Source organism: Carassius gibelio, chromosome B4 (assembly GCF_023724105.1).
Source record: "Carassius gibelio isolate Cgi1373 ecotype wild population from Czech Republic chromosome B4, carGib1.2-hapl.c, whole genome shotgun sequence".
Lineage (NCBI taxonomy): Eukaryota > Metazoa > Chordata > Actinopteri > Cypriniformes > Cyprinidae > Carassius > Carassius gibelio.
Window position 1 is genome coordinate 4,498,214 of NC_068399.1, and position 26,352 is coordinate 4,524,565.

The window sequence follows — 26,352 nt, forward strand, 5'->3', positions numbered from 1 at the left end:
CTGTGCCAGATGGAATCTCTGCTCTACCGAGTTAACCTTGCACTTGTTTCTGTTGTTTGATCTTGTTCCAGTTCTATCTAGTGCTTGTTTTTGAGTTCCTGCCTTTTAGGTTTTTTTTCCTACTCCTTATGCTCCCTAGCTACCCCTTCAGTTCTGGCTGTTGGACTCCCTACTGCCTGCCTCCTCCCTCCCATCCCTCGCTGTTCTCGGGCCCCTGGTGTTCATTGGAGAGCTGGACTGTCTGCTTACTCTGGGACTGTTACTCTCTGCTATTTGACCAGGAACCACTTTCCTAGACCCCGCCTTCTGAACTGACATTCACCTTCTTGGGCTCGACTGTTTTCTCTTCTGGTTATCCTCACGGACTGTGGCTTAAATCCTATTTTGTGTTTGAAACTCAATTTATCTGGCCACCATGGAATCAGCAGGGTTTGACCAGATCTGGGCAGCCATGTCTCCCTTCATTATCTTCTAATGTGACCACGCCCCCATGCTGAACACGCTATAAAAACACGCTAGAAGAACACGCTAGAAGACAGCGAGACTGTTCTTCAAGTTTCTTTATTTTACTGTTTGCTTCGCGATGAGAGGAATAAGACATAGATCACCCCAAAAATATGTGATGTGGTTAAGGATTTGAGATTTGGATTTCCTCAGAAAAAAAGAATGAAGCACTTTATTCAGCAGAGATCATAAACATGAGTAAGTCTCTTTTTATTTATTTATATACTTGTACTAGTTTTCACATAACGTGTAAACATTTTATTTGGTAGACTTTTTCCAAAAGACTTTTTTCCAAACTATAATTCCTGACTAAATGTATAGTCAAGTGAAATATGATGAAGTTTCAATAACAATATACAATACTATACCATTCAAAAGCTTGATGTAAATAATATAAATGTAACAAATCTTTTGTTCATTATCTGTCTCAGCTCGGTGTTCATCTTCAGTTCTCTCTTCACAGCAGTTCAGTCAGTGTACTGTTTGAGTACATGAATTACTAACTCAGAGCGAGTGCTGCTCTCTCACAACAGACCCGGAAGAGAAGACAATGCTGAATAAAGTTGTAGTTTTTGCTATTTTTGGACCAAAATGTATTTGCGATGCTTCAAAATATTCTAACTGACCCTCTGATGTCACATGGACTATTTTGATGATGTTTTTCTTACCTGAAACTGAGCTCTCGGACTAAATATAAGATATCTTAAACTTTGTTTCGAAGATAAATGGACGTCTTACGGGTTTGGAAAGACATGAGGGTGAGATATTAATGACATAATTTTGGTTTTTCGATGAACTAACCCTTTAAGGGCGTGACATAAAATATCCCTTAATTGTTACTTAAAGGGATAGTTCACCATAAAATATAAATTCTGTCATCATTTATTCACCCGCATGTCGTTCCAAACCTTTATGAGATGCTTTCTTATGTTGAACATAAATTAATATATTTTGAAGATTGCTGTTTAACAGTTGGTGGTTGCCATTGACTTTGTATTTTTTTTTCTACTACGGAAGTCAATGGGAACCACCAACTGTTTGATAACCAGCAATCTTCAAAATATCTTCTTTTATGTTCAACATAAGAAAGCAACTCATACAGGTTTGGAACGGCATGAGGGTGAGTAAATGATGACAGAATTTATATTTTCAGGTCAACTATCCCTTTAAGGGTAATTTTAGGTGAAACATCATCAAACCCTAGCATTTCTCTTAAGCATCCCTTAAAACCCATTAAGTGTAACATAAAGCCCTTAAACATAATGAGTGCTATTGTTGTTTTCTCTGATGTGCAACATTTTCATACATGTTTACATCTCAAAAAATTTGTTTTGCGGTTTCATGACACTTTAATTACCACACTCATGAGATATTCACAAATATCATTCATTTAAACATTTTAATAAGGATCAAAGGAGTGAGTTCAGATTTAAGAATAAAAACAAACCTGTTTGTTCCTCAGTATCTTCATGCTTCAGACTGAATACTTCTCCAATCTTAATGTCTTCATTCTCCTCTTTAATAAACTCCATCTTTGTTTGTTCCTCAGTATCTTCTTCATGTTTGACTCTGAATATTTCTTCAATCTTTATGTCTTTACTCTCCTCTTTAATAAACTCCATCTTTATAACTGTGTCAGGTGGATCTTCAGCAGGAGTTTTTCTTTCTTTGTCCTGTTTAAGATGAAAATAATTGACAGAAAGTGAATTATTTTCAAAATTCAATGCAGACTAAATCTCTGGGTGCATCTCAATCATCTCCTGAGTTCAGAGGTCATTGCACTGATGAGGGAGTCAATCAATCGGAGTGAGAGAGTTAAAGGATTTAAAACAACTGATTAAAATATATATTTAAATGTAAGATCATATTTGGGTATTTATTATTTGTATTTGGTATTCAAATATTTGTAAATAATATAATATAGATTACACTTTTAAAAATTGCAGCTGGTTTGTAAAAGTTACATAACACAGTTTGTGTTTGTTCTCGTTTGTCTTGAGCGCGCGCTGACTCGAGCGATTCGAATCACTGAATCATTTAACAATTGATTCGTTTCAGATGATTCGGATTCTCAGTTTCTCTCTTTTCTTTCTCGTACTTGAACGATGTATTAATGCACGACAATCGGGAGCGAAATGAGACGCGCTATTTCTGTTATTACTATGAGGATGAGCTTTACTCACTAAAATAACGTTAGATAAATATTTGAATATTTAAGATCGGTTCATTTAATGTATGTAGCTTGTGAAAACGTGTAAATTGATAGAACAGTTTGTACTGATTAAAAAATATTAAGCACAAACCTTTCTTCAGCCCAATCACAACAAATGCAGGAGCGCAGCTTTATGACGTCACACCGCCCGGCCAAAATAAAGGTACCGTTTTTTACCTTCCTCTCTTGGTTAATGACGGATTGCAAACAACTGTACAAGAGTGTGTAACATCATTTCATTTTAATTGTTCTCATATTCTGCTCATTAACCTGTGTCTTAAAGGAATGTAATGCCTTCATTCCTGGTGTGCCTTCTCCATCTCCTTCTGATCCCAGTACTATTTCCCCCATTTCTTTTCCCCATTAAAAGCAAGGTGCTGTATGGTCCTGTGTGATCCACTCTCTGTCTTGTCATGATAATTTCTCCCTGCCTTCTGCTTCCTCTATAACTTTCAAGGCTGACTGACTTTTGTATTTTATAATATCCCCTTCCTTCTTTGTATTTTTCCCACCATCTCTGTCATATATCAGTCCTTCTTACTGCTTTTTGTTCACCTTTTCCAAGTGGTACTGGAACTGATATTTCTTTTTGCAATGCCTATTTTGTTAATTTGTCTGCATTTTCAGTCCCTTTCACTGGAGAGGAGAGGAGCAGGGGTGTAGCCATCTTTTCAGAATTTAGGGGGACAGAAATTACACACACACACACACACACACACACACACACACACACACACACAGAGACATATATATTAGGGATATGCCGGTATCTAATTTTCCTGTTGTGGTTAATTGATAATGCTTTTATCATGGTTTATGGTATTATCACGGTATTGAAATAATACAGTATAACAGGTTAAATAACTTTTTTTTCTTAAAACAAAAATAACTAAACATTTAAAACAAAGCAATACAGAAAAATATATAAAAGTTAAATGTTTTACACATTAAAGTGCAAACGAACTATAAAAACCAATAGGTATCACTTTACAGTAAGACCTCATTAGTTAACCTTAGTTAATGCATTAACATTCAAGGCAAGGCAAGTTTATTTATAGCACATTTCGTACACAATGGTAATTAAAAAAAAAGTCATGACGAAAAATAATCACAAAAATAAAAAGCAATTTAAGAACTTGAAAATGATAATGATTTAAAAATTTACTTAAAATTAATTTAAGACAGTTTAAAAATAGAAAATGATTTTAGATAAAATACAGTGCAATACATAAAATATAGTGTAATCAGTTCGGACATCGCATAGTGCTCATTTAATAAGTGCACAGCTAAACTATGAACAATAGCTACATTTGCTATAGATGTTTTTAATCTTTGTTAAAAAATACAAGTTTGTTCAAGTTAGTTCATGTTAACTCATTAAATAACACAGTTGCAACTTTCAATTTTAACAGTGTGTTATTAAATATTGGAATACCTAAGATTAATCAATGTTCAGAATAACTCTTTCATTGGCAGTTTGTTGATTAATGAAGCCATAATGTAAAGTGTGAATGAACATTAAAAGATCAAAACACTTTCAAACAATATCTAGGGCCAGATAAATAAAATAAAAATTAAGTCTAAATATTTCAGTAGTTGGCTCTGTAATAAACACCATAGGGAAAACACAAATCTGAATGGTTATTTAAGATTATTTTTATGTTTACAGGGCAAGGGCTGCATTTAGCACCTTGTCTACATGAGAGCGCATGCGCTCTTTCAAGCAGCATACAGCGATGTTGTGCATTTTAAGCAGCTGATGGGAATAATATTCCTAAAATGCATTCAAAATTCTGAATAATTTGTAATGTATATTTATTCACGGTATTTAGAAGTGCCCACGATAACAATATCGTGTATATTAATCACAGCAATATATCGCATTACTGAATACCAGCACAAGTCCTATATATATATATATATATATATATAAATACACTGGGGATCAAAAGTTTGGGCACCCTTTGCAGGTTCTGTGAAAATGCGAGTAATTTTCAAAAAATAAGAGAGATCATACTAAATGCATGTTATATTTTATTTAGTACTGTCCTGAGTAGGATATTGTACATAAAAGATATTAACATTTATTCCACAAGACAAAAAAAATGCTGAAATTATTAAAATTACCCCACTCAAAAGTTTGGGAACCCTTGGTTCTTAGTACTGTGTTCTGTTACCTGATGATCCTCGACTGTCTTTCTGTTTTGTGATGGTTGTGCATGAGTCCCTTGTTTGTTCTGAACAGTTAAACTGAGCAGCGTTCTTCAGAAAAATCTTTAAGGTCCTGCAGATTCTTCAGTTTCCCAGCATCTTTGCATATTTGAACCCTTTCAAGCAGTGACTTTATGATTTTGAGATACACCTTATCACACTGAGGACATTTAAGGGACTCAAACACAACTATTTAAAAAGATTCAAACATTCACTGATGCTCCAGAAGGAAACAAGATGCATTAAGAGCTGGGGGGTGAAAACTTTTTAACACGATGAAGATGGCCAAATTTTTCTTATTTTGTTGAAATATATATTTTTTTCCATTTAGTTCTGCCCTTCGTAAGCAACAGAAGATACTTGTATGTTTCCCGGTACACAAATTAAGTACAGTTTACCTTGATCTTCAAATTCCAAAAGTTTTCACCCCCAAGCTCTTAATAATTTAGTCTTGTGGACTAAATGTTAATATCTTTTATGTACAATATCTTACTCAGGACAGTACTAAATAAAAAATAACATGCATTTAGTATGATCTCTCTTATTTTTTGAAAATTACTCATATTTTCACAGATTCTGCAAGGGGTGCCCAAACTTTCGATCCCCACTGTATATATATATATACAGGGCATATCCTCATCTGCTTGTTTGAATTTATAAAGTCCATACTCTGCCAAATACACAAATGAAGTGTAAGTGTAAGGTGTCACCAAAAAGAACACCTCATTCTCATGTTTGATCAAAGCAAGCTCAATCTGACCAAACTTGATTGACTCATCAGATTCCCATTTTAGGCAGAAAAATATGATCCCTTTTTGTAAAGGGTTCCCTTAAAGTTTACCTCATGGGATACAGAATCTGGTTCTGTAACCATGTGGGCTTGAACTGCACTGTGCACTGCATAACTATAGAGGTGAGCATAATATGGAGTTGAGTTTTTTTGCCCTCATCACTGATGCAAGGATTTGGTGCTGGTTTGCGAGTCACTGGCATACATTCTTAAAGTTTTGAGTTCTTCTTACACACCTCTTGAAGTAGGAGTGTTTACTCTCAAACCTCATTGTCCACAGTTACATTAGGAGGCCAAGGTTGAGGATCAATGATGTGTAATGGAGAATATAGTGGTGCTTGGGTTTTAAATTATCAGAAGGAAACACTGCTTTTCTTGTTTCTAGCTATTCAGACACTACAATGTTGAAGTAAGCAATATGGGCAGTGGTTGATTGACGGAGCACACATGAGTTCAACAAGTTCTTTCAAAGCGATCACTAGTTGCCACACTGGGTCATCTTTGTTCCCAATAATGACAGGCAGAAGTGTAAGGAGACGCCAGTTCTCAGCTGCTTACCACCTATTGTGTTGGCTTTTTCACTTACTCCGGGACATGAGTTGCAATCAGAGTCTTTGTAGGCAAATTGTGTGTTACGTTAGTTTTGCTCAGTGTATGTGAACCAGTGCTTAACCTTCATGAAGTAGCACAGGTAAATCGCTAAGTCATAAGTTAAAACTCCCTCAAATAAATCATGCCCTATGCATGGAGGAAGGCCTGGTTGACATGGAAATATTTCAAGGAGTTAAAGACTGAGTCACAATGTATTCAGTATATACAATATATTATAACTTCATCAACATTACTCTGCTGCAATAACTGCACTGCTTCTTTGTAGGTATCAACTGTTGGTACAGGAAAACACTGACTTACATTTCCAAGTTGGTTCTTTTGCACATCACAGTACCTGCAGAAGTATTTGGAAGTGCCAAAATTCTGTGTGTAGCCACCAATGCAGTGTGACCCCAAATTGTCACCTACAATAGATAATAGTCTTGGTCGAACAACATGAACAGACGTGGTAACAATTCAGTGTTCTTTGAGCTGTCTCAGGTCTGACAACATTCTAGAAAACTCTGTGTCATGACCAAAGTATCTTAAGTCAGTCTCTTTTTTCTTGATGACCCAAGTGGGTTGACCACATCAAACGCATCCTAATACAAGATCAGTTTTAAGATTATGTCACCTGCCTGCTTACAGCAATTCTGAAACTCAAAACACTTTTGCCACACATACAGGAATGCTACTGTAATGGAAATCACAACATGGGCTCAGGAATACTTACGAACACAATCCACTGTGCCATTCACTGTTGCCAGCTAAAACTCTATAGGTCAAAAAAGAAGCCATATCTAAACATGATCCAGAAGCGCAGGCGTTTTCTCTGGGCCAAGGCTCATCTAAAATGGACTGTGGCTAAGTGGAAAACTTTTCTGTGGTCAGACGAATCAAAATCTGAAGTTCTTCTTGGTAAACTGGGACGCCATGTCTTCCGGACTAAAGAGGACAAGGACAACCCAAGTTGTTATCAGCGCTCAGTTCAGAAGCCTGCATCTCTGATGGTATGGGGTTGCATGAGTGCGTGTGGCGTGGGCAGCTTACACATCTGGAAAGGCACCATCAATGCTGAAAGGTATATCCAAGTTCTATAACAACACATGCTCCCATCCAGACGTCGTCTCTTTCAGGGAAGACCTTGTATTTTCCAACATGACAATGCCAGACCACATACTGCATCACTGTCATAAATGTTTTTTTTTATTATTATTGCAGTTAGCTTAACTTTTGCAAATAAACATACATTTTATATTTTTTTAAGTTTTAAAATATGCTATATAATATATAAAAAGTAATATATATAAAACTTTTTAAAATATACAATTTATATTGTTTTATGTCGATGTCCCCACTCCAAGGGGATAAGGATAATCACTTCCATTTGGAATTTACCCGGGAACCATTCGGTACCGAAACTAATACCAGCACATCCATAATGCAGTGTGTAGAATGGCTACTATGATCTATATTTGCATATTTATTCATAATATTTTGTCCCTGGATGCTTACAAAAGGATAATGTTTCATTTATGTGCTGAAAACTTTCAAGCACTCAGAATTTTTGATGGTTCATGCTGAACTGGTGTTGATAAATGTACTCTATATTAATAAGTCAATTTAGATTGTCACTGTTTTAAGTTACATTGTCTGGAGAGTTTTTACAGTTTTTTAGTGTCCAAATTTTGTTTGTATTCTATTTATTTTAAATGGGAAAATTATAATCTATATAAAATTAAAACATTTACATGTGTGGAGATTTAATTTGTTTTACATAATTTTTGAGTAAACAGGAATATATTTTATAAAACAGGTTTAAGTTTATTTAATTAAATGTTTGAATGTTTTAAAATATATTTAAATTTATAGAAATAAATATATGGACATATATTGCTAATAAATAATTACATTTCATTATTATTAAGATATATTTAATATATGTTAACAATATTAAAAAGTGGCCAAAATCATACATATTTATATATTTACATATATTGTAGAAAATATATTTTCTGCTATTTGAATTTATGATATTTAAATATATGAAAATATATGAATTATTAATATATTTCAATCTATGTGACTTCTATATGGGGTTGAAGATGAAAAAAGTCTATCACATTTGACTATCACATTGTTTAACTTAGTTTCTTCATGCAAAACAAAGAGATACAATTTTTTAGCAATATGTTTATTGTTGCAAAGTTTTATAAACAAAAAATATAGTTTGTTAAAGTTTCTCCTTCTTTTATGGAATTTAAAATTTATTTTAGAATTGTATTGTCTTAAAACTCTTTCATTTGTATTATTTTGCTCATCATATACTGGTTGGATTTATTGTTAATGTGTTTAACAAAATAAAGAATTCCTCTATTATTCGAAGGTTTAATAGAGCAGAAAAAGTACTTTTATTTTGGTCTGGCGATGTGACGTCATAAGGCTGCGGCGCGCACCCGCGTCTGTGATTTGGCTGAAGAAAGGTGAGCGCTTTTATTAAAATATTGAAATCAATAAAACTAGTTTACGTTCAGTAGAAAGCGCGCGCGTGATAAAACGTAAACAATGCTGATTACTTTTGCTGCATCCAGTTGGCATTCTGTCCGTCTTCAATAGTATTCGAAAATATAATTAGTATGTCTCAAAGCATAGTGTGTTGAAAATTATGCCAAGATTCCCGGATGGTCTGCTACTCAAAATGAAATGCACGCTGTAACAGTGCTGTGGTCAATGGTTCGATTAAAAGTACAAACATCGCGGAGACCAACGGACAGAGAAAGGACAGGTGTCTAACCCACCGATCTATATATCTTATATTTTCTATAATATAGATCAGTGGTCTAACATTAACCAGATTTTTTTTTTACTTATGTGGTGTTTTGATGCTTTTTAAACCAGGTGCCAATCCATTTAACAACACTATTTCTGAGTATTTACTTTCCAAAAGTTGTGTTGCCCAATTGGATGGGCTATTTCCAGCCCAAAGGCTAATAAAAAAAATAATGTGATGGAATATGTAGATAAAAATCGATACGGGTCAATTTTAACTCTTTAAACTAAATGATGATGACAAAATAATACAAATGTAACGTTACATAAATAAAATCCCATGTAAACGGATCAAATTGGGGCAAATAGCTTAATGTTACATTAAAGAGAGTTAGGCTACCAAACATGAATAAAATATACAAGCAGATACTGTCAAAATGGCAATAAAGAAATTAAATGATACCCTAGAAAAAACTTGCAACTTTTGTCTATGTCTTGTCTATTAATCCAATTTAAATGCAAAAAGTGCCCAATATGTGATAGGAAATAGCAATGTAATTGGCAGGTATTTCACACTCATTCATGCACATACCATGACAGTCAAATGGTGTCATTCATTGATAGCCTACAATACTGCATTATAATGACAATAGAAAAAAAATAATTCACAGAACTAGAGGAAGCCTAAATTCATATTGTAGAACATGATACAGAACTGTACACAGTCAAAACTAATCGAGTCCAGTGGTTTTCAATGATTTATCAATCTGGACTGTGTAAATGATAAAAGACAGGATCACATAAACCAGGATATTTAGTTTTGCTTTTGATTAATTAATTCAAATGTGAATGAGTTGCCGTAATAAAGCCTTCTTGTCATCTCACTCCACAATTACTCATGTTTTGAGAGTTGAGTCACTCTTTTTAACTTACATTAAGGCATTGTGACTACTTTAATATACAGTTATACTACATTCAAAATCAGATACGTAATAACTTCTCGGGCTAAAAGCTCGCCCAATTTTTGCAACACTGCCTAAAGGCAGGCACAGAAACGTGGTTTGAAACAGACCTTTTTTTGCTACATCACAAATTTTAATAACCAATAGCATCGAGAGGTCCTGTCATAATGGTTGACATATCATTAACTGTGCTGCAAAGCAGTTGCTCTAGTGAGAAGGCAGCCAGGTTAATACGGTAACTGTTATTTTATCTGTAGATGTTTTGTTAACTGTTATTATTTCCCCCTACTTTCTTTATTTGTATTTAGAACTGCAAACTTGAATAATAACCAGCGGCAGCAGTTTAAAAGTAGCCCAAAGTCTCTCGGATTGACATCCACACGTCACGCGATATGATCTCGGGCACAATTTGGAATCACAAACTTGGCTGCATTTGAGTCTTCAAAGCATTTGAAGACACACTATCATAAAGTAAGTAAATTTAACTCAAGTTACAGTATCCACTATAGTTTTCTATAGGATGTTGGATGTTGAATGCTCATTGTTCTGAGTGTCCAGAGCCCTTTTCACATTGCACGTTGGTCCTGGAAAATTTCCGGGTCGTCTTCAGTGTGAACGCAAACACGTCCCGGAATTGATTCTGGGATCGATCACGGGTTTGGGACCAAGAAACATTTCCGGGTTCAGTCCCGGAACAAGCTCTGTGTGAACAAAAGCCTGAGCCAATGGCATAAAGGATGTGTCATAGTGATGACGTATGTCATTGTGCAACTCTTTTAACCAGGTGTTTTAAAAGCAGATCAACATTTGCAATGAAAAAAAACTGCAAACTGTAATGAAGCAGAGATCAGCTAGTTCCTCACTATCCGCGCTAAAGCGGAGATCATTCGCCAGCTTAAGTGAAAGTTAACGTGCCTAGCATTTTCGACTCTTAAATTACACACTACATCCTGATGTCACATGTCATTACAGACCTTTACGGGTTGTGTGTGAATGCATGAACATATTTTGGGAAATCACTGGCAGTGTGAAAGTGGCAAAATCTAGCAACCCAGAAACAATTGCCAGGACACATTACCTGTGTATTTCCCGGAATCGCACTGTGAAAGGGGCTCAGGGTAGTGCCTCATTAAATTGAGATTGAGAGTCCCATGATGTAGGGCTTTCTCTAAAGCAGAAGCTGCCAGGGTTTTCCCCATCAATGCTCCTCCCAAAGTCTCCTATATCCACAACCCTGAAGTGCCAACGTGAATCAACTACTGCCAGCAAGACAATTGAAAATGAGCCCATGTAATTTAAAAAATGTGATCCTGTGTTGCTCAGGGCTTATATGATCACACGTTTGCCATATATAGCAACACAACAATTTGGAAAAGTACAATGCCTGCAACAGTGGAATGTCAAATCTTATCCAACATCCAAGCTATGGGATGATAGGAGTGACCAATATCTAAAATGGGAACGTAAGAAACAGTCAGTTATTTTTGGCACAAAGAATAATAATAATAATAATGACTAATAATTTCTGTGCAGTTTTGATTCACTATAATAACCGAAGACAAATGCAGAGCCGCTGTGCAGGGTATATAGTCTCCCTGAAATTTGTCTCCCTCATTGTAATTCTACGTCCTACCATGCTAGTGCCATCTAGCTACTATGGTTGCACAGTGCACCGATATTACAAAAGTATTGCGATTCTCGGAAATAAAAAACGTCACTGTTCCTAAATTTATTACTATCGATACTTCAAAGAATGTTTCAGTTTTATAAGAGACGTATTGCATGTTGGTGTGTGCAACGCACGCTTCCAGTGCCTCCCTATGGACGTCTGTGTTTTTTAGTGATGTGTCGTTCATGAATGAATCGTTCTTTTTGAACGAATCTTTTAGGTGAACGAATCGTTCTCGTTCACGTCATCCACTGATTCCTATTTCTCGTTCACTGAAGTTCCTCCCTCCACAGCAGCGCGGCGCTATTAGCAGCACATGCATAGTTCGTGAATAGCTCTGTGAACTGTTTCATTCTGTCAAAGAATTACTCAACCTCGAGCCAATAGCCTTTGAGCATTAGATGTGACGGAGCACGCGATTTGTTGAATGTAGTTAACAAATACGCCCTTCACTAAGGGAGTTTCAGTCTGAACGAGATCTAGAGATCTTATCGTTCGTGATTACTGATTACATGTTGTTCGTGAATGAGTTGAATGATTTGGTACATCTTGTTCGTGAACAAACTGAATTAGAGTAAACCGGAACAGTCGGCCATTTATCATGTCAATCTCGCAAAATGCAAAGTGCAGTTATAGGTACTGTGCACATATGCTTGTTTTCATATTTAGTTAATCCCTGATTTATGAATGTTAATATATATATGAACTGTCTGACCAAACAATTAAAAAGTTAATTATGCAAGAAACCTTGTGCTTTGTTCAATTGAAACAACTTAGACTTTATTGAATGTGATTATGCACACATTTTAATAAAGCCAAATCTGTTTTTGTAACAAGTGAGCATGTTCGTTTACTTAAGACATAACACATAAGACGCTCTTTTTTTTGCCACCTGTTGGTGTATTTTGTGTAATATGAAGAAATGGTTACTGAACAAATCATTTTGGTGAATGAACTGAAAATGAACAAATCTCTTTAAAGAATCAAAATTACCACACTAGTGTTTTTTCTCCTCACGCATGCACTAAAGAAGCCCCAGCTGTCATGTGACAAACACTACAGTAAGATGCTGCATGTGCGAGCACAAGTGATCCTGTGGCTGCCGGTCCACGACTGGTAGAAAAATATGATGCGAGGAGTGAAATATGAAAGTACTTTCAAAGTTCAGAATCAAGATAAAGTTATTTCTCTTATGTTTCTAATGATAACTGAGATAATGCTGCTAAATGTATTCTTTTTATACCTTGAATGTCATTGCTCTAATTTATTTTTGAGATTTTGATATTTCATATTTTGTTCAAATGTTTAATATATCAGCTGTGCATATTTTCATTTATTAGTGTGTTATATGATTAGAATGTTGTCCCGGTTTTAATATAAAGCACAGCAATGATATTTGAGAGTTTTTTCCCTTTTCAGGAAAAGTATCGAAAAAGTATCTCAATTCTTGACTTGGTATCGGTATCGAAACAATAATTTTGGTATCATGAAAACACTACTAACTACAGCTCCTTGAACAAGCCGATGGTATTCCCCTTATTAATTTCTGTGTTGGAGGGTGGGGTGAACCCATCTCTGTCCTTTTTCTTGTCTGAGCGGCAACACCATTTTTATCAATGTCAAATGCCATAGCCAGTGCAATAATTTTATTTTTTTTCTGTTGAAAACAGTTAGTAACTACCGATTCTACTGTTTGCCTATTTCTATTATTTACATCCCTTGCACAACCCTCGCAATCTACACTGCACTTTAAACAAAACCCCAATGCTACAGTGACAAATTTGCTTACGTTAAACAAAACTTTTATGAACGGAATGAATAAGACTTATGTACCTGTGTTGTTAACACAAACACATCAGCCATAAAATAGTACAATGACAAATTCACATATGCAGTATTAAAAATCTAAATTTTAATAACAACATGATTTAGATGGATATAGCCTTGCATTGTAACCCAAATAAATAAGGTCAAAGACACTATCTTATATTATATAAAATAAATTAATATTTTATTAACAAAAGTAGTGCTTTTGGATATCCATCATATGTCTTCTCGCATTACACAACCTGCCCACCAACCCCCTACTCATAATATGTTCCTGTGACTATGTATAAAGATACATGAAGGGATAGTTCACCCAAAAATAAAAATTCTGCCATTAATTACTCATTTCCCTCATTTCGTTTAAAACCAGTAAAACCTAGTTCACCTCCAGAACACAAATTAAGATATTTCTGATGGATTCTGAATGAATGAATCCAAAATGAACCCCTCTTCATTTTTAATTTGTGTTCTGAAGATGAACATAGGTCTTTTTTGGGTCATGAATGACACGAGGGTGAGTAATTAATGGCAGAATTGCATTTTTGGGTGAATTAACCCTATTAGTTATTAACCTCTTAAGCACAAATGCTATGTTGGGGATTTCAGTTTTTCATTTTCCTACCTAATTTTGAATGCCTGCCTATACTAATGCTACAGTGTAAGCTCAGAAAGTTTGGTATAATTTCAAAGGAAATGACAATATATGCTGTCTGTGTTATAATAAATAGGGAAAAAAACAAGGCGCTTTTTTATTTTATTTGTGTAAACTGAAGTTTGAAATGGTATAACTCAGGCATTGAAGGGGCTGGCAACTTCAGACCAATGTCTTGTGCTTGTTCCACTTGTCATCTATTAGAGGAAAACAGAAATTTCTTTCTATCCTAATCTATGCAAAAGTTATTCTATTCCAATTGAAGGAAGGAATAATACTATTTTTGTATAAAATTTTAGTCTAAATAAGTATGAAGTCATCTTTTGCACACTTGCAGTATGGAATAATGTGATATCTGTATATTATTTTACAGAAAACACTCAGAAGTTACATAAAAAGCTGCTGTTTGTGACAAATAGTATTATTTATCTTGTTTCACATATGATGAACCATCTCAATACAATGTGCTTTTTTTGTGTGTGTGTTTTCTGAACAGTCTTTGAAAGAGAATAAGTCAAATTACACAATAGCAACATGCATAAAATTATAAAAAATATCTGGTCTATCAAAATCTAAAATAGAATCCACAATCTCCAGCTTCATATCATTTCATTTATGTCTATTCTGCATCGTGTAAAGATTGGGAGACCTCGCCTCGTCTCATTCATATTTAATATTTTGATGTTTTATCAGCGTGTCTGTTTGTTTTGGTTCTGATTCAGCGTAAACACGCTCCCCGAAGCTTTTACGCGAACTTCGGAGCGTCAAACTAATTTATGTTTATTCCCCCAGTACTGTACTGATTACTGTACCTTCACTGAGATGCGGTCAAATACTGTACGATATTGAAAATAAACAGATTAGCTTATTGCTACCGGAGCTTCCAGGCCTCAGAATAAAGAATCATATGTATAAAAGGCAAGTAGCACGCGTATAGGCTTACCAAATGCGCGTCCTGACCTCTCCACGGCGAAGGTGGCCACCCATAACTTGTTTTATGAATATTATGCATTATAAATCCGGAGATTCGGCCGCTTGTAGTTCCGCCTCGCGTGGGCTTTGTTTAGAAGCAGCCAAAAACTCGGTTTCCCAGAGACCATCGCGTCACACAGGCGGAAAGGACTGGGCAGTCGCTGTCCAGTTCCTGTCCCTCCCGCGGTGCTGAATCACACCTTCGATTGGAGGGAACGACTTGTGAATGGCAGCTATTAGGACAAATAGCGCTTCACAAAAGAGGTCAGATGTCTATAGCAGAAGAAAGGCTTTTAGACCCATCTATATGAGTTGAAGATCTTGTCAATCATACAGCTCTTGGAGCGCTTTTGCGCACTTGTACAAAACGCTTTATATCTCAGCAATGGAAGCACGCAGAAACGTAAAAATGGTCTTGTTTGAAAGAAGAGATTCTAATCTAAAAGATTATATCGAGTATATAGGTATGCGTGGCTGTTTGCGGCTGACTGAAGCGGTGCAAAATGTATAAATAATAATTTGCAATAATTTACATCGCGATTCTGTTGAAGATCATTCGATCTGTGATTGTCACACAATAAAATGATCTACATCATCAGATTCCTGAGAATGAGAGCTTTCTTGTGATATATGACTTGACTGTTTTGTGAAAAATATTTTAAATACACATTCTTACGAAAACGTATTCACAATCGTTAGATGGAAATTTATGGGGGGGGGAATATATTTCTTAGCTTAATTTGACTACTTTATGTATCATAAAACCCCAATTAATGGTATTCTTTGTAAAGAAAACACTCTAAGCTTTCAAATGAACCCATTTATGGCCATATACCATATAAGGAAGGATATGCAAATGAGACACAAACATCTGGCATGCTATTTTCGGAGAGTTTAAGAGGTTAAATGGAAATATCATAAATGCTCCGTAGTTAATGAGGAATTGAGAGCACTCCACACTTGTATAAGATCTATGTTGTTGATAACTTAAGCAATTTGTGATTTATCTCTTACAGATTTATATAATATTATATAGATGGCATTTTTTAAAGTGGAGAGTGAAGACATGAAGATTGAAGAAACATTCAGAGTCAATTATGAAGATAATGAGGAACAAACACGGATGGTGTTTATTAAAGATGAGAGTGAAGAAACGAAGGTTGAAGAAACATTCAGAGTCAAACACGAAGAAGATACTGAAGAACAAACAGGTTGGTTTTCATTCTTAAAGCTGAACTCACTCATTTGATCCTTATAAAAATACCCAACTCTACAGAAAGGATTTTGAAATGATGTCTACCAAGCTCTGATAATGTAGGGAATATTATATTAACAGATTGTCCACATTTTAATAAAACAAAAGGCCAATGTCACTTTAAGGGTATGGTTATCCAGGTTGCTATATATCTGCACCAAGTTCTTTACTTGAAAAAATACGATCAGAGTCATTGGAGACCAGAAATTGTTTGGTTACCCACATTCTTTAAAGTTTCGTCTTTCGACGTTCAGCAGAAGAAAGAAATTATTATAGTGTCATAACAACTGTGTAAACAATGATGAAATGCTTTGTCCACTGTGAGCAACTGAATGCTTCTTTGCAAACTGAGCATTCATCATTAGTTACTGGACTGTTTCCCAATTAGCCCAACACAGGTATACCATTTTTTTTTAAAGGACAGATATGAGGTCTAGATGCTTTCCAGGGGTGCCCAACCCTGCTCCTTGCGATCGACTGTCCTGCAAAGTTTGGCTCCAAGCCTCCAACCCTAATCAAACACCCCTGCCTTTCATTTTTAAGTTAGCCTGAAGACCTTAATTAGTTGCTTCAGATGTGTTTGATTAGGATTGGAGCTAAACTTTGCAGGACAGTCGGTCGCCAGGAGCAGGGTTGGGCACCCGTTTTAAACCATGCAGATTTAGCACATACTGCCTTAACGGCGCGTGATCCACAGACTCCATTGCTATGTAAACAATGATGCCAAAATGCAATCACATGCAAATGGACTTCACAAATACTCCATTTTAAATTTCATTATAATTGCTATTAGTATTATAAACAGTACAAAGTACTTACTTGTTGATTCAAATTTGGCCTTTTTAAAATACAAGAAAAATTGTCCTGTATTGATTTGATACGGAACACATCAATTTACCTTTAAATATAGGACAATTCCGTACATTAAGGGATGGGTGGCAACCATACATCATGTGGACAGACAGACAGAGATAGTTTTTCCCAGTAACAGCTGTAATCAAATAAGCTCTATGCTCACAAACACTGCTCGGGCATTATAGGCAAGATTAAATGAAAATGACATCCTTAATTTTCAGAAGACAGTCAGTTTCCTTCAGAAATACAGTGCTATAAAAACACCCGCACTGGGTTTCGACTTTGACAGGTGCTGTACTCAAGTTTATTCAACAAAGTCAAAGCCTTTTGGAAAATCTATTTGTGGCAATCAGTATTGAGATTGTGGTGGGGAAAAGCTGATCTAAATATTACAAATTAAAATGAAATGTGCTTGCTTGAATTCTTTCATTTGATCTGGGTGTCTGTAAAGTGCTTTGCTTTTTTTTTATCATCATCACTTCAAATAATGGAAAGAAATTTTAAGTAGGGGTGCTCCGATCACGATCGGCCGATCGTTAATGCGCATCTCGTCAGTAAAGCCGGTTTTCTAATCAGCGGTTAATTCCATCAGGTGCCTGATTTCACATAGAGCAGCTGTTACTACACAGAGCCGTTGTTAACTGAGAAGATGGGCCAATAAACGCTGAAAATTAACGTGATTTGCGCATCTTCTCTATTAACAACGGCTCTGTGTAGTAACAGCTGCTCTATGAGAAATCACGCACCTGATGGAATTAACCGCTGATTAGAGAACCGGCTTTACTGACGAGATGCGCATTAACGATCGACCGATCGTGATCAAGCACCCCTAATTTTAAGATCACATTTAAGACTAGTGGGCGACTGTTTTATTTAAACATTTTTGACAGCCGATGTCGATTGCTTGGGTGACCAATTGCCAATATAATTGTATTTTAATTAATATATAAGAAATTTGAAATCGTTTGAAAATGACACAAAACATTTGTAAAATAAACATTCATATACTAAAATGACAAAGTATTTTTTTAAAAACAAATATTTAATACAATTATAATCAAAAAGGGAGTAAACATCCTAATCAACAGCGCACTCTGTATTCTGGTTAGTTTGCGTGCATTGGGAATTATGTTTTTTCAAATAAGGCCAAAGTAAAACCTATTTTACATACAGCACACAGTTAAAATGACAGTGGGCAAAAGCATGAAGCGCAGTATATTTTGAATTCACGAGTTTAAAGTTTGCTCATCGCGCGTCTCTATTGAAGCTGAACTCTCCTGCTCTCAGCATTCAATTCGCACGGATCAACCGTCATGCCGAGAACGTGATCATACAGGATACAAATGCACACTTCACAAGATGTCACAACTGGATTTGACTAAGGGCTGTTACATAGTCAACGCATCGGTACGCATCCGTAAGGCTACGCATCACTATGCTTCGGCCGCCATTATGCATCGGTGCGTAACCAAATGTGTCGTCCTAGTTTTTGATACGTGACACGCCGATGCACGCAATACTATGCGTTGTCAGTGAGGGCGACATTGCAACTATTGTACATTAATACAAGTATATTATGTTTACAGGAGAAGAAGGTTTGAATACAATGGCGGACAAAAAGAGGAAAAATAATGCGAGCTTATATGTATACATCCACATTTATATGATGCCTGTTGTGAGGTACCGCAGGCCTTTGCGAAGCACTAATCAGGTTGTGGTGATTTTGGTGAGCCTCTGGGATAAAGCGGTCACTTGTGAAAGCAATTCATCAAATTTTGCTGACATCCTAAAGTACTGGAAATGTCTCTCCTTGTCCAGGCTTCGCATTGGGAGCCCCAGAGACACAAACTCCCCATCCTGATCTCTTCTTTGATTTAAAGGGCGAGCATACCACCGCCTATCGCTGTAAAATCAGCAATAGAATGCACTCCTCTTCAGTTTGTCATTTTGATCTAAATATCACATGACCTGACTCCACTAATATCACCTTACTCTACCACCCCCCGTTGCGTGAGCGGTGTATTGCATACACGCTCCGCCGTGACGCTTGCGTCTACTGTTTAGAATATGAAAGGAATTGCGTCGCCCGCGTTGACCGTAACGGCCCTATTTTTGTACAATTTTTAAAAGTAGATATTCAGTAGTTATTCAAAGATTTGTTTAAATGATAAAAATGCATATTTTATGAATGCTGACGGCAAACAAGAAAGTATTATAATGTTTGCCTTTCTAATACTAACAATATAAAAGCAATCAATACTGTTTTGTATACACATTTTTTGTTATTTCTAAGAGTTCTATCTGATTATTGAACAGTTCTCTGTTAGACTGAACTGTGAACGATGACTGTGAACTAATAGAGGAAGAACTGTGTGCTCAGGTGCTGCCGTTATCAGCACTGTCAAAAATAAGTTCCAACTTATAAGCCGATGCCAATATTTGAAAAATTCCAAAATATTTTCCAACCACTATTTAACACCTTTAATAACTTAGTGTGTATAAGATCTATGTTGTTGGATTTGATGTTTGTTCTTTCTGCCATTACAAATAGTGTTAATCTGGATTTGTCTTTTTTGCATTAGACCTGATGACACTGAAAGCGGAGAGTCAAGAACTCGGTGAAAAGGAAGACAATGTTCAGCATGAGAAATATGATTTCATGACTGGAGAAAAATCATTTAGTTGCTCACCTACTGAAAAGACTTCACAAAAAAGAGCTCAAAAGACAGTAGACAGAAGTTATTTCACCTGCCAACAGTGTGGGAAAAGATTCACTAGAAAATATCGTCTTGAAGTCCACATGAGAGTTCACACTGGAGAAAAGCCTTTCACCTGCCAACAATGTGGAAAGAGTTTCATTAATAATCCAAACCTTAAAAAACACATGAGAATTCATACTGGAGAGAAACCTTTCACCTGCCAACAGTGTGGAAAGAGTTTCAGTAATAAAACAACCCTTAAAAACCACACAAGAATTCATACTGGAGAGAAACCTTACACATGTTCTCAATGTGGAAAAAGTTTTACATATAAACATTGCCTCGATGACCACAAGATAATTCATACTGGAGAGAAACCCTTCACCTGCAAACTGTGTGGAAAGAGTTACACTCACAAAAGAAACCTTAGAGACCACATAAGAACTCATACTGGAGAGAGACCTTACACATGCTCTCAGTGCGGAAAAAGTTTTAATCTTAAAAAACACCTCGATGACCACAAGATCATTCATACTGGCGAGAAACCTTTCACCTGCCAACAGTGTGGGAAGCGTTTCACTCACAAAGGAAACCTTAGAGACCATATGAGAGTTCATACTGGAGTGAAGCCTGTCGCTTGCAAACTGTGTGGAAAAAACTTTATTCGAAAACCAAACCTTAAATACCACATGAAAATTCACTCTGGAGAGAAGCCTTACACATGCCAACAATGTGGGAAGAATTTTACACAAAAACAACACCTTGTTGGCCACATGAAAACTCATACTGGAGAGAAACCTTTTACCTGCCAACAATGTGGAAAGAGTTTCATTCAAAATGGAAACCTTAACAGACACATGAAGATTCATACTGGAGACAAGCCATGATTTTTGAAAGCAAAGAAGCTCTTTGACGTGTACAGTCACACTAGAGTGATTATTGTTCAGTTTGTCCTGTGATTAACTGCTAAATTCGGATATGCTTTCGTGTTTGGCTGGTTTGGAGCCAGAGATGGATGTGTTCAGTGCTTGTCATATCCCTTATGAAAATTAACCATGCTTTTACAATAGTAAAACTGTAATAACCATGACTGTACTAACCACAATTTTACTAAAGTTGGTTGAATTACATTTAACAGAAGTTGTGTAATGAACTTCTTCCAAATAAAAAGGCAACACTTTATTTTAAGGGTCCAGAATTAATGCATTAGCTAAGCACTATTAAAGAATTAATTGAGCATACATAAACTTGTAATTGTTTACTTATTCACAATTATGTATCAGTTAAGCATGTACCACTGATTACCTGATGGTGGTGTAGCCGTATATGTATCATTTTTAGTAGGGGTCTTTCGGTTCGGTACGCATGTGTACCGAACAAATTATTCCCTTTTTTTCTTCAGAAAATTTAGATAATAAATGTTGTTTTGGCACTCATTGAGGCATTACAGATCGCTGTATAAATGCCTCAGTTCTGACAACAGCGAGTTAGCATGATCTTCCCTTCTTCTCTTTACTCCATTTTAAGGTGAATGAACCATTCACATCCCATGCCACATGTAATTGCACGATCAGTGTTTCATTCACAGAAAGATGCAATTAAAACTGTTTGTATATAAAATGTCACATAGCATTTCATTTACCTCAATCAAGTCATCAGCTCTTTCGTTCACCTGAGAAATTAAGTTAAGACGAGATAATTTCACGAAATATTAGAGCTAGTCTGTGTATTCATTATATTTTACTAACTTGTTTCATTAAAGATTTAAATATACATTAAAAGAGTAAGATATCATTAAGAGGTTATGACAACCTCTATGTAAATGATTATATTTTAACAAATAGAAATTGTAGCTTATAATTTGCTTAAAAAAACCTGTTGAGTGCAATTTACTTGTTTGCATGATTTCTTTTTTAATTAGCATGTTTGCATTATTTTGTAAACATTATTATAGGTAAAAATAAATAGTAATTTAAGTTTGAGCTCTGTTGTCAATTGTAACCTTATAGTTGCACACAAACTGAAATATTTTCAGAGGTTTTGTTTTAATTCTGATAGTTATGACTTGCAGCTTAAGAAAAAAAATATTCAGTACCTCAAAAAATTGGATTATTTTATCAAAGATCAATCAAAATAAGATTTACAAAACAGAAATGTTCTAGATTTCCAAAGCAGGTTTAATAATGCACACATTACTTGGTTGGGGCTCATTTTGCATGAATTACTGCTTCAATACAGTGTGGCATGAAGTTGATTAGACTGTGGCACTGCTGAGGCATTTTTGAAGCCCAGGTTGCTTTGGGCTCTGTATTGTTTGTCAGATGTTACTTATCTTCCTCTTCAGAATACCCCATAGATTCTCTGTGAGGTTCAGGTCAGGTTAGTTGGCTGACCAATCAAGCACACCAATAACATGGTCAGAAAACTACTTGGAAGTGGTTTTAGCACAGTGGGCAGGAGCTTAAAGGGTTAGTTCACAGAAAAATGAAAATTATGTAATTAATAACTCACCGTCATGTCGTTCCAAACCCGTAAGACCTCCATTCATCTTCAGAACACAGTTTAAGATATTTTAGATTTAGTCCGAGAGCTCTCAGTCCCTCCATTGAAACTGTGTGTACGATATACTGTCCATGTCCAGAAAGTTAAGAGAAAAAAAATGAAAGTAGTCGATGTGACATCAGAGGATCAGTTAGAATTTTTTGAAGCATCGAAAATACATTTTGGTCCAAAAATAGCAAAAACTACAACCTTATTCATCATTGTCTTCCGTGTCTGTTGTGAGAGAGTTCAAAACACACATTTATTTGCCAGGTAAGGGAGTAGCTGCTTGAGTTTGCTGTACACAGTAAAGCCAAAGAACCTGTCCCCCATACTTCTGTTTCAGTTCAGTCATTGCCTTAAACACGCGTTATGCTGAACGATTTGGCCTCAAGTGCTTCAGTGGTGTCTAAGAACACTCTAAGAATGTGACTGAGGAAAAGAAAATATGTCTCAGACACTTCAATGCTCTCTCCTACAAACCATTTCCACAAAAACTGGGAGCATTGCTCCTCACCTTCACTCTGAAAGTAGCTGGTCAGAGGCTTTCAATACTTCAGTATTCTGTCAATACATGAAAGCAGGGACTAACACCTTGTGACGACATGCCGTGACAAGTTGCATTCTTCCACTTCCACAAACTCACAGAATTCCTTTAACTGTGCTGTTCTGCTTGCTGACATGCCAAAATGGCTGTAAACCTTGAGCACAGCAATTTCAACATCAAAATCCAGGCTTTCTGCTGCGTATCTTGTTGCATTGTGTAGGATATGGGCTAAACAGTTTGCAGGTAGCACGTCCTTCTGGGCAAGTTTCAATTTCTGAAGAACTACTTGCATTGGAAGATCAGGGAAAACTTATTTTTTCATTATTAAATCAGTATTAAAGTATGAAGCTTCTGAAGGGCAGTTCTAAATGAACAGATATTATCTTTAAACAAAATAAGAAAAATGTTATTATCCTGTTCAAAATGTACACCCCCAACTCTTAATGCATTGTTTCCTTCTGGAGCATCAGTGAACAATGTTCTCACCTTTTATAATAGTTGTGTATGAGTTCTTTATTTTTCACAGTGAAAAGATAGATCTCAAAATTATTAGTCTTTGTCGGATGGAGCCAAATATGCAGAAGATGCTGGAAAACCAAAGAATTTGCGGGACTTTTTTTGGAGGATTTTTTTGAAGAACAGCAGGCAGTTCGGCAGAACTGCTCTGGGCTCAATAAAAACCATCCCAAAACAAAAACAGCTGTGGGTCATCCAGTGTATGTAAACTATTGAAAATTTTTATAAATTATACATTTTCATTTTTAGAAAATCATTAAGTGTAAATATTATGTAAAATTTATTATGACAGTACTAAATGAAAATGGCATATACATCATGATCCCTCTTGTTTTGTTAAAATTATTGTATATTCTGCTAGGGCACAGAGGGGGAAACTCAGTCCTGGAGGGCTCCAGCCCTAATTTAACAGACCTGAAGCTAATCAAGGTCTTCAGGATTACCAGAAGTCTACAGGTGAGTTTGATCAGGGTTGGAGCAGAACTCTGCAGGACAGCCACCCTCCTGGACTGAGTTTGCTGATCTCTGTGCTAGGGGTATGTAAACTTATGAGCATAACAGTAGCTTCTGAAAAGCAGAATTAAATGAAAAAACACGGCATGGTCCTGATGGTGCCATAAGTTGTAAATATGTGTGTGTGTCTGATTGAGAGATCAATAATCACTGTCCTGACTTTCCAGTGTCCATTGCAAGTGTATTAATTCTTGTGTTTGTCTTTTGGTGAGTATCATTTTTTTTGTTTGTTTTAAAAAATATATTTTATTTTTTTAATCCATTTAATGATTAACTTGAAGTGTCTGTGTTCTAAATATCTAAATTATGTTGTAGTCCTGCTGAGTTTAATAATATTTGCAGTCCTGTTAAATGTTTGCAGTCTTGCATTTGCTGAAAAATAAAAATTGAGTTTTGTTGATGCCTTACTTTGTTTGTGACTTTGTTGACAGTTATTATAAGCGCATATGACGCATTTTTGTATAGAAGTCCGTAGTATTAAAACACAATGTACAAGTGTACAGCAATTTATAGATGTTTACTGAGACACAAGTGTCCATTTATGGAGATTTAACTGCCTGGATTTTGCGGAGACTATTGTCATGCACAGGGATGTACGTGGATTTAACGGTGAGTGAGTAAACATTTCCGTCTGTGTCTGGGAGTTTTTCGCATTAGTGAGCGGACGGGAAAAATGCTGCACGCAAATTAGTCAGTTTCCGACAGTGTCCAGAAATCAGAAACGCCAGAGTACATAGAGGGAAACTGACAGAAACATTCCATTTACGGGTTTATACGCTGACGTGAACAATCCGGAAATGCACCTTTTCATGCAGTGCATGATGTCTAAGTTTCTGTCTAGTGTTTTATAATTGGAAAACAAACTATGTAGTGGTATGTTTAATGACTACAATAGTTTGTAGAAGCCTTCAATACAGTTGGTAAATATTTTTTATATTTGGGGGGTGGGGGGTCTAATAGTCTCATAAAAATATTTGCAGGAATCTCATTTTTCATGATATCTTCAGATTTGAAATAGAAACCCATGAGAAATGTGACTTTCAACCCATTACTTTTCTAGGTTGCTCCAGGACTGATTTCATATATTTTTATCAAACAAAAAAAGAAATTCAGTGTGGTAAAAAAAATTTCAAGGCACTTCAGTGTCTGTAACTATTAATATTTTTTTTTTGCATTATCAAATCTGGTTTATAAAAAGTAAAGCCCAAAGGGTCTTCTTTCTAAAGACACCATAATTATGTGTGTAACACACTGAAGTAAGGAACTGTTAAAATTTTTTAAGTTAGGTAGGGCACTTTCAGCTGAGAAACACATAATTGGGGGTGCTGGCTAACAGGTTAAAGTACTATAAATAAAAGTTACTTGACGTGGTCTAGTTGTGGTTTTTTGATGAGGCTTAATAACAGCCAGTTTTAAGGTTTTGGGGACATATCCTAATGACAAAGAGGAATTAATAATAGAAGAAGATTGATGACTTCTGGACCTCTTTTAGGAGCTTCGATGGAATAGGGTCTAACATATTGTTGGTTTAGAAGATTGAACAAGTTTATACAAATCTTTCTCTCCTATAGTAGAGAATGGAATTGTTCCTCAGGGGGTCTATAGTGCATGTTCAGACCTGCCAACATTGGAAAAAAAATTGAGAACCATCAGCATGGCACATGGGGGGGGGGTGATTTGGAGCTTATAGTTTACAGTTTTCCGTTTTTTACTGTTTATCATAACTGTTTAGTTATTTTTTGCTATTTACTTTTTATTTAATTATTAAAAAAGAGAAAAACTAAAACTTTTTTGGTTGATTTGCGGTATACGGTAGCAAGCCAACATTGAATAAACATTGTTTTTCCATCTGAATCATCATTATGGTTGATATTGAAATTTCAATGCAAAATAAATGTTGAATCACCATTATCATATCGATGAAAACCTGATGTTATTAATGTTGATGGCAACAATATTGGAACAACATTGATCTATAGTTATGTTTATGATTGATTAAGCATTGATATTTGGTTACCGGGTGATCCCTGAATGTGTTGAAAAATCATTGATTTATAGTGGACAGAGAAACGATGCGGTTGTTGAAAAGTCATCGAAATATAGTTGACCGGGAAATATGATTGAAAATGCATCGGGGTGGCATAGCCCACATACCGGTACTTCATAATAGAAACATCTTGCGGCACGAATGTACCAATACGAATAAATATAACATCTCCAGTTATTTAGCTGAGCATCAATTGTACGTTAGTACAATAAGTTTAATT

At 35.8% G+C, this 26,352-nt stretch overlaps 2 protein-coding genes across 4 annotated transcripts in view; one reads left to right on the forward strand and one right to left on the reverse strand.

Annotated features, from left to right (window-relative positions):
- LOC127955963 (gastrula zinc finger protein XlCGF57.1) overlaps window positions 1–2,890 on the reverse strand; it is a 31,435-nt gene extending 28,545 nt beyond the window's left edge. For both annotated transcript variants that reach the window (XM_052553672.1, XM_052553673.1), the window contains exons 1-2: window positions 2,808–2,890; window positions 1,952–2,177 (exon numbers count right to left, since the gene is read on the reverse strand). In XM_052553672.1, the coding sequence (XP_052409632.1) occupies window positions 1,952–2,126 (175 nt within the window). In that variant the 5' untranslated portion in view covers window positions 2,127–2,177; window positions 2,808–2,890. The remainder of the gene's footprint in view (window positions 1–1,951; window positions 2,178–2,807) is intronic.
- LOC127955999 (gastrula zinc finger protein XlCGF8.2DB-like) lies at window positions 562–21,588 on the forward strand. 2 transcript variants are annotated; one of them, XM_052553738.1, is made up of 4 exons: window positions 562–702; window positions 10,348–10,510; window positions 16,176–16,370; window positions 19,852–21,588. In XM_052553738.1, the coding sequence occupies exons 3-4, from the start codon at window positions 16,196–16,198 to the stop codon at window positions 20,853–20,855; spliced, it is 1,179 nt and encodes a 392-aa protein (XP_052409698.1). In that variant the 5' UTR covers window positions 562–702; window positions 10,348–10,510; window positions 16,176–16,195; the 3' UTR covers window positions 20,856–21,588. The 2 variants fall into 2 exon arrangements, with proteins under 2 accessions (XP_052409698.1, XP_052409699.1); XM_052553739.1 differs by lacking the exon at window positions 562–702 and adding an exon at window positions 8,732–8,791.
- Window positions 21,589–26,352: the final 4,764 nt, after the last annotated feature.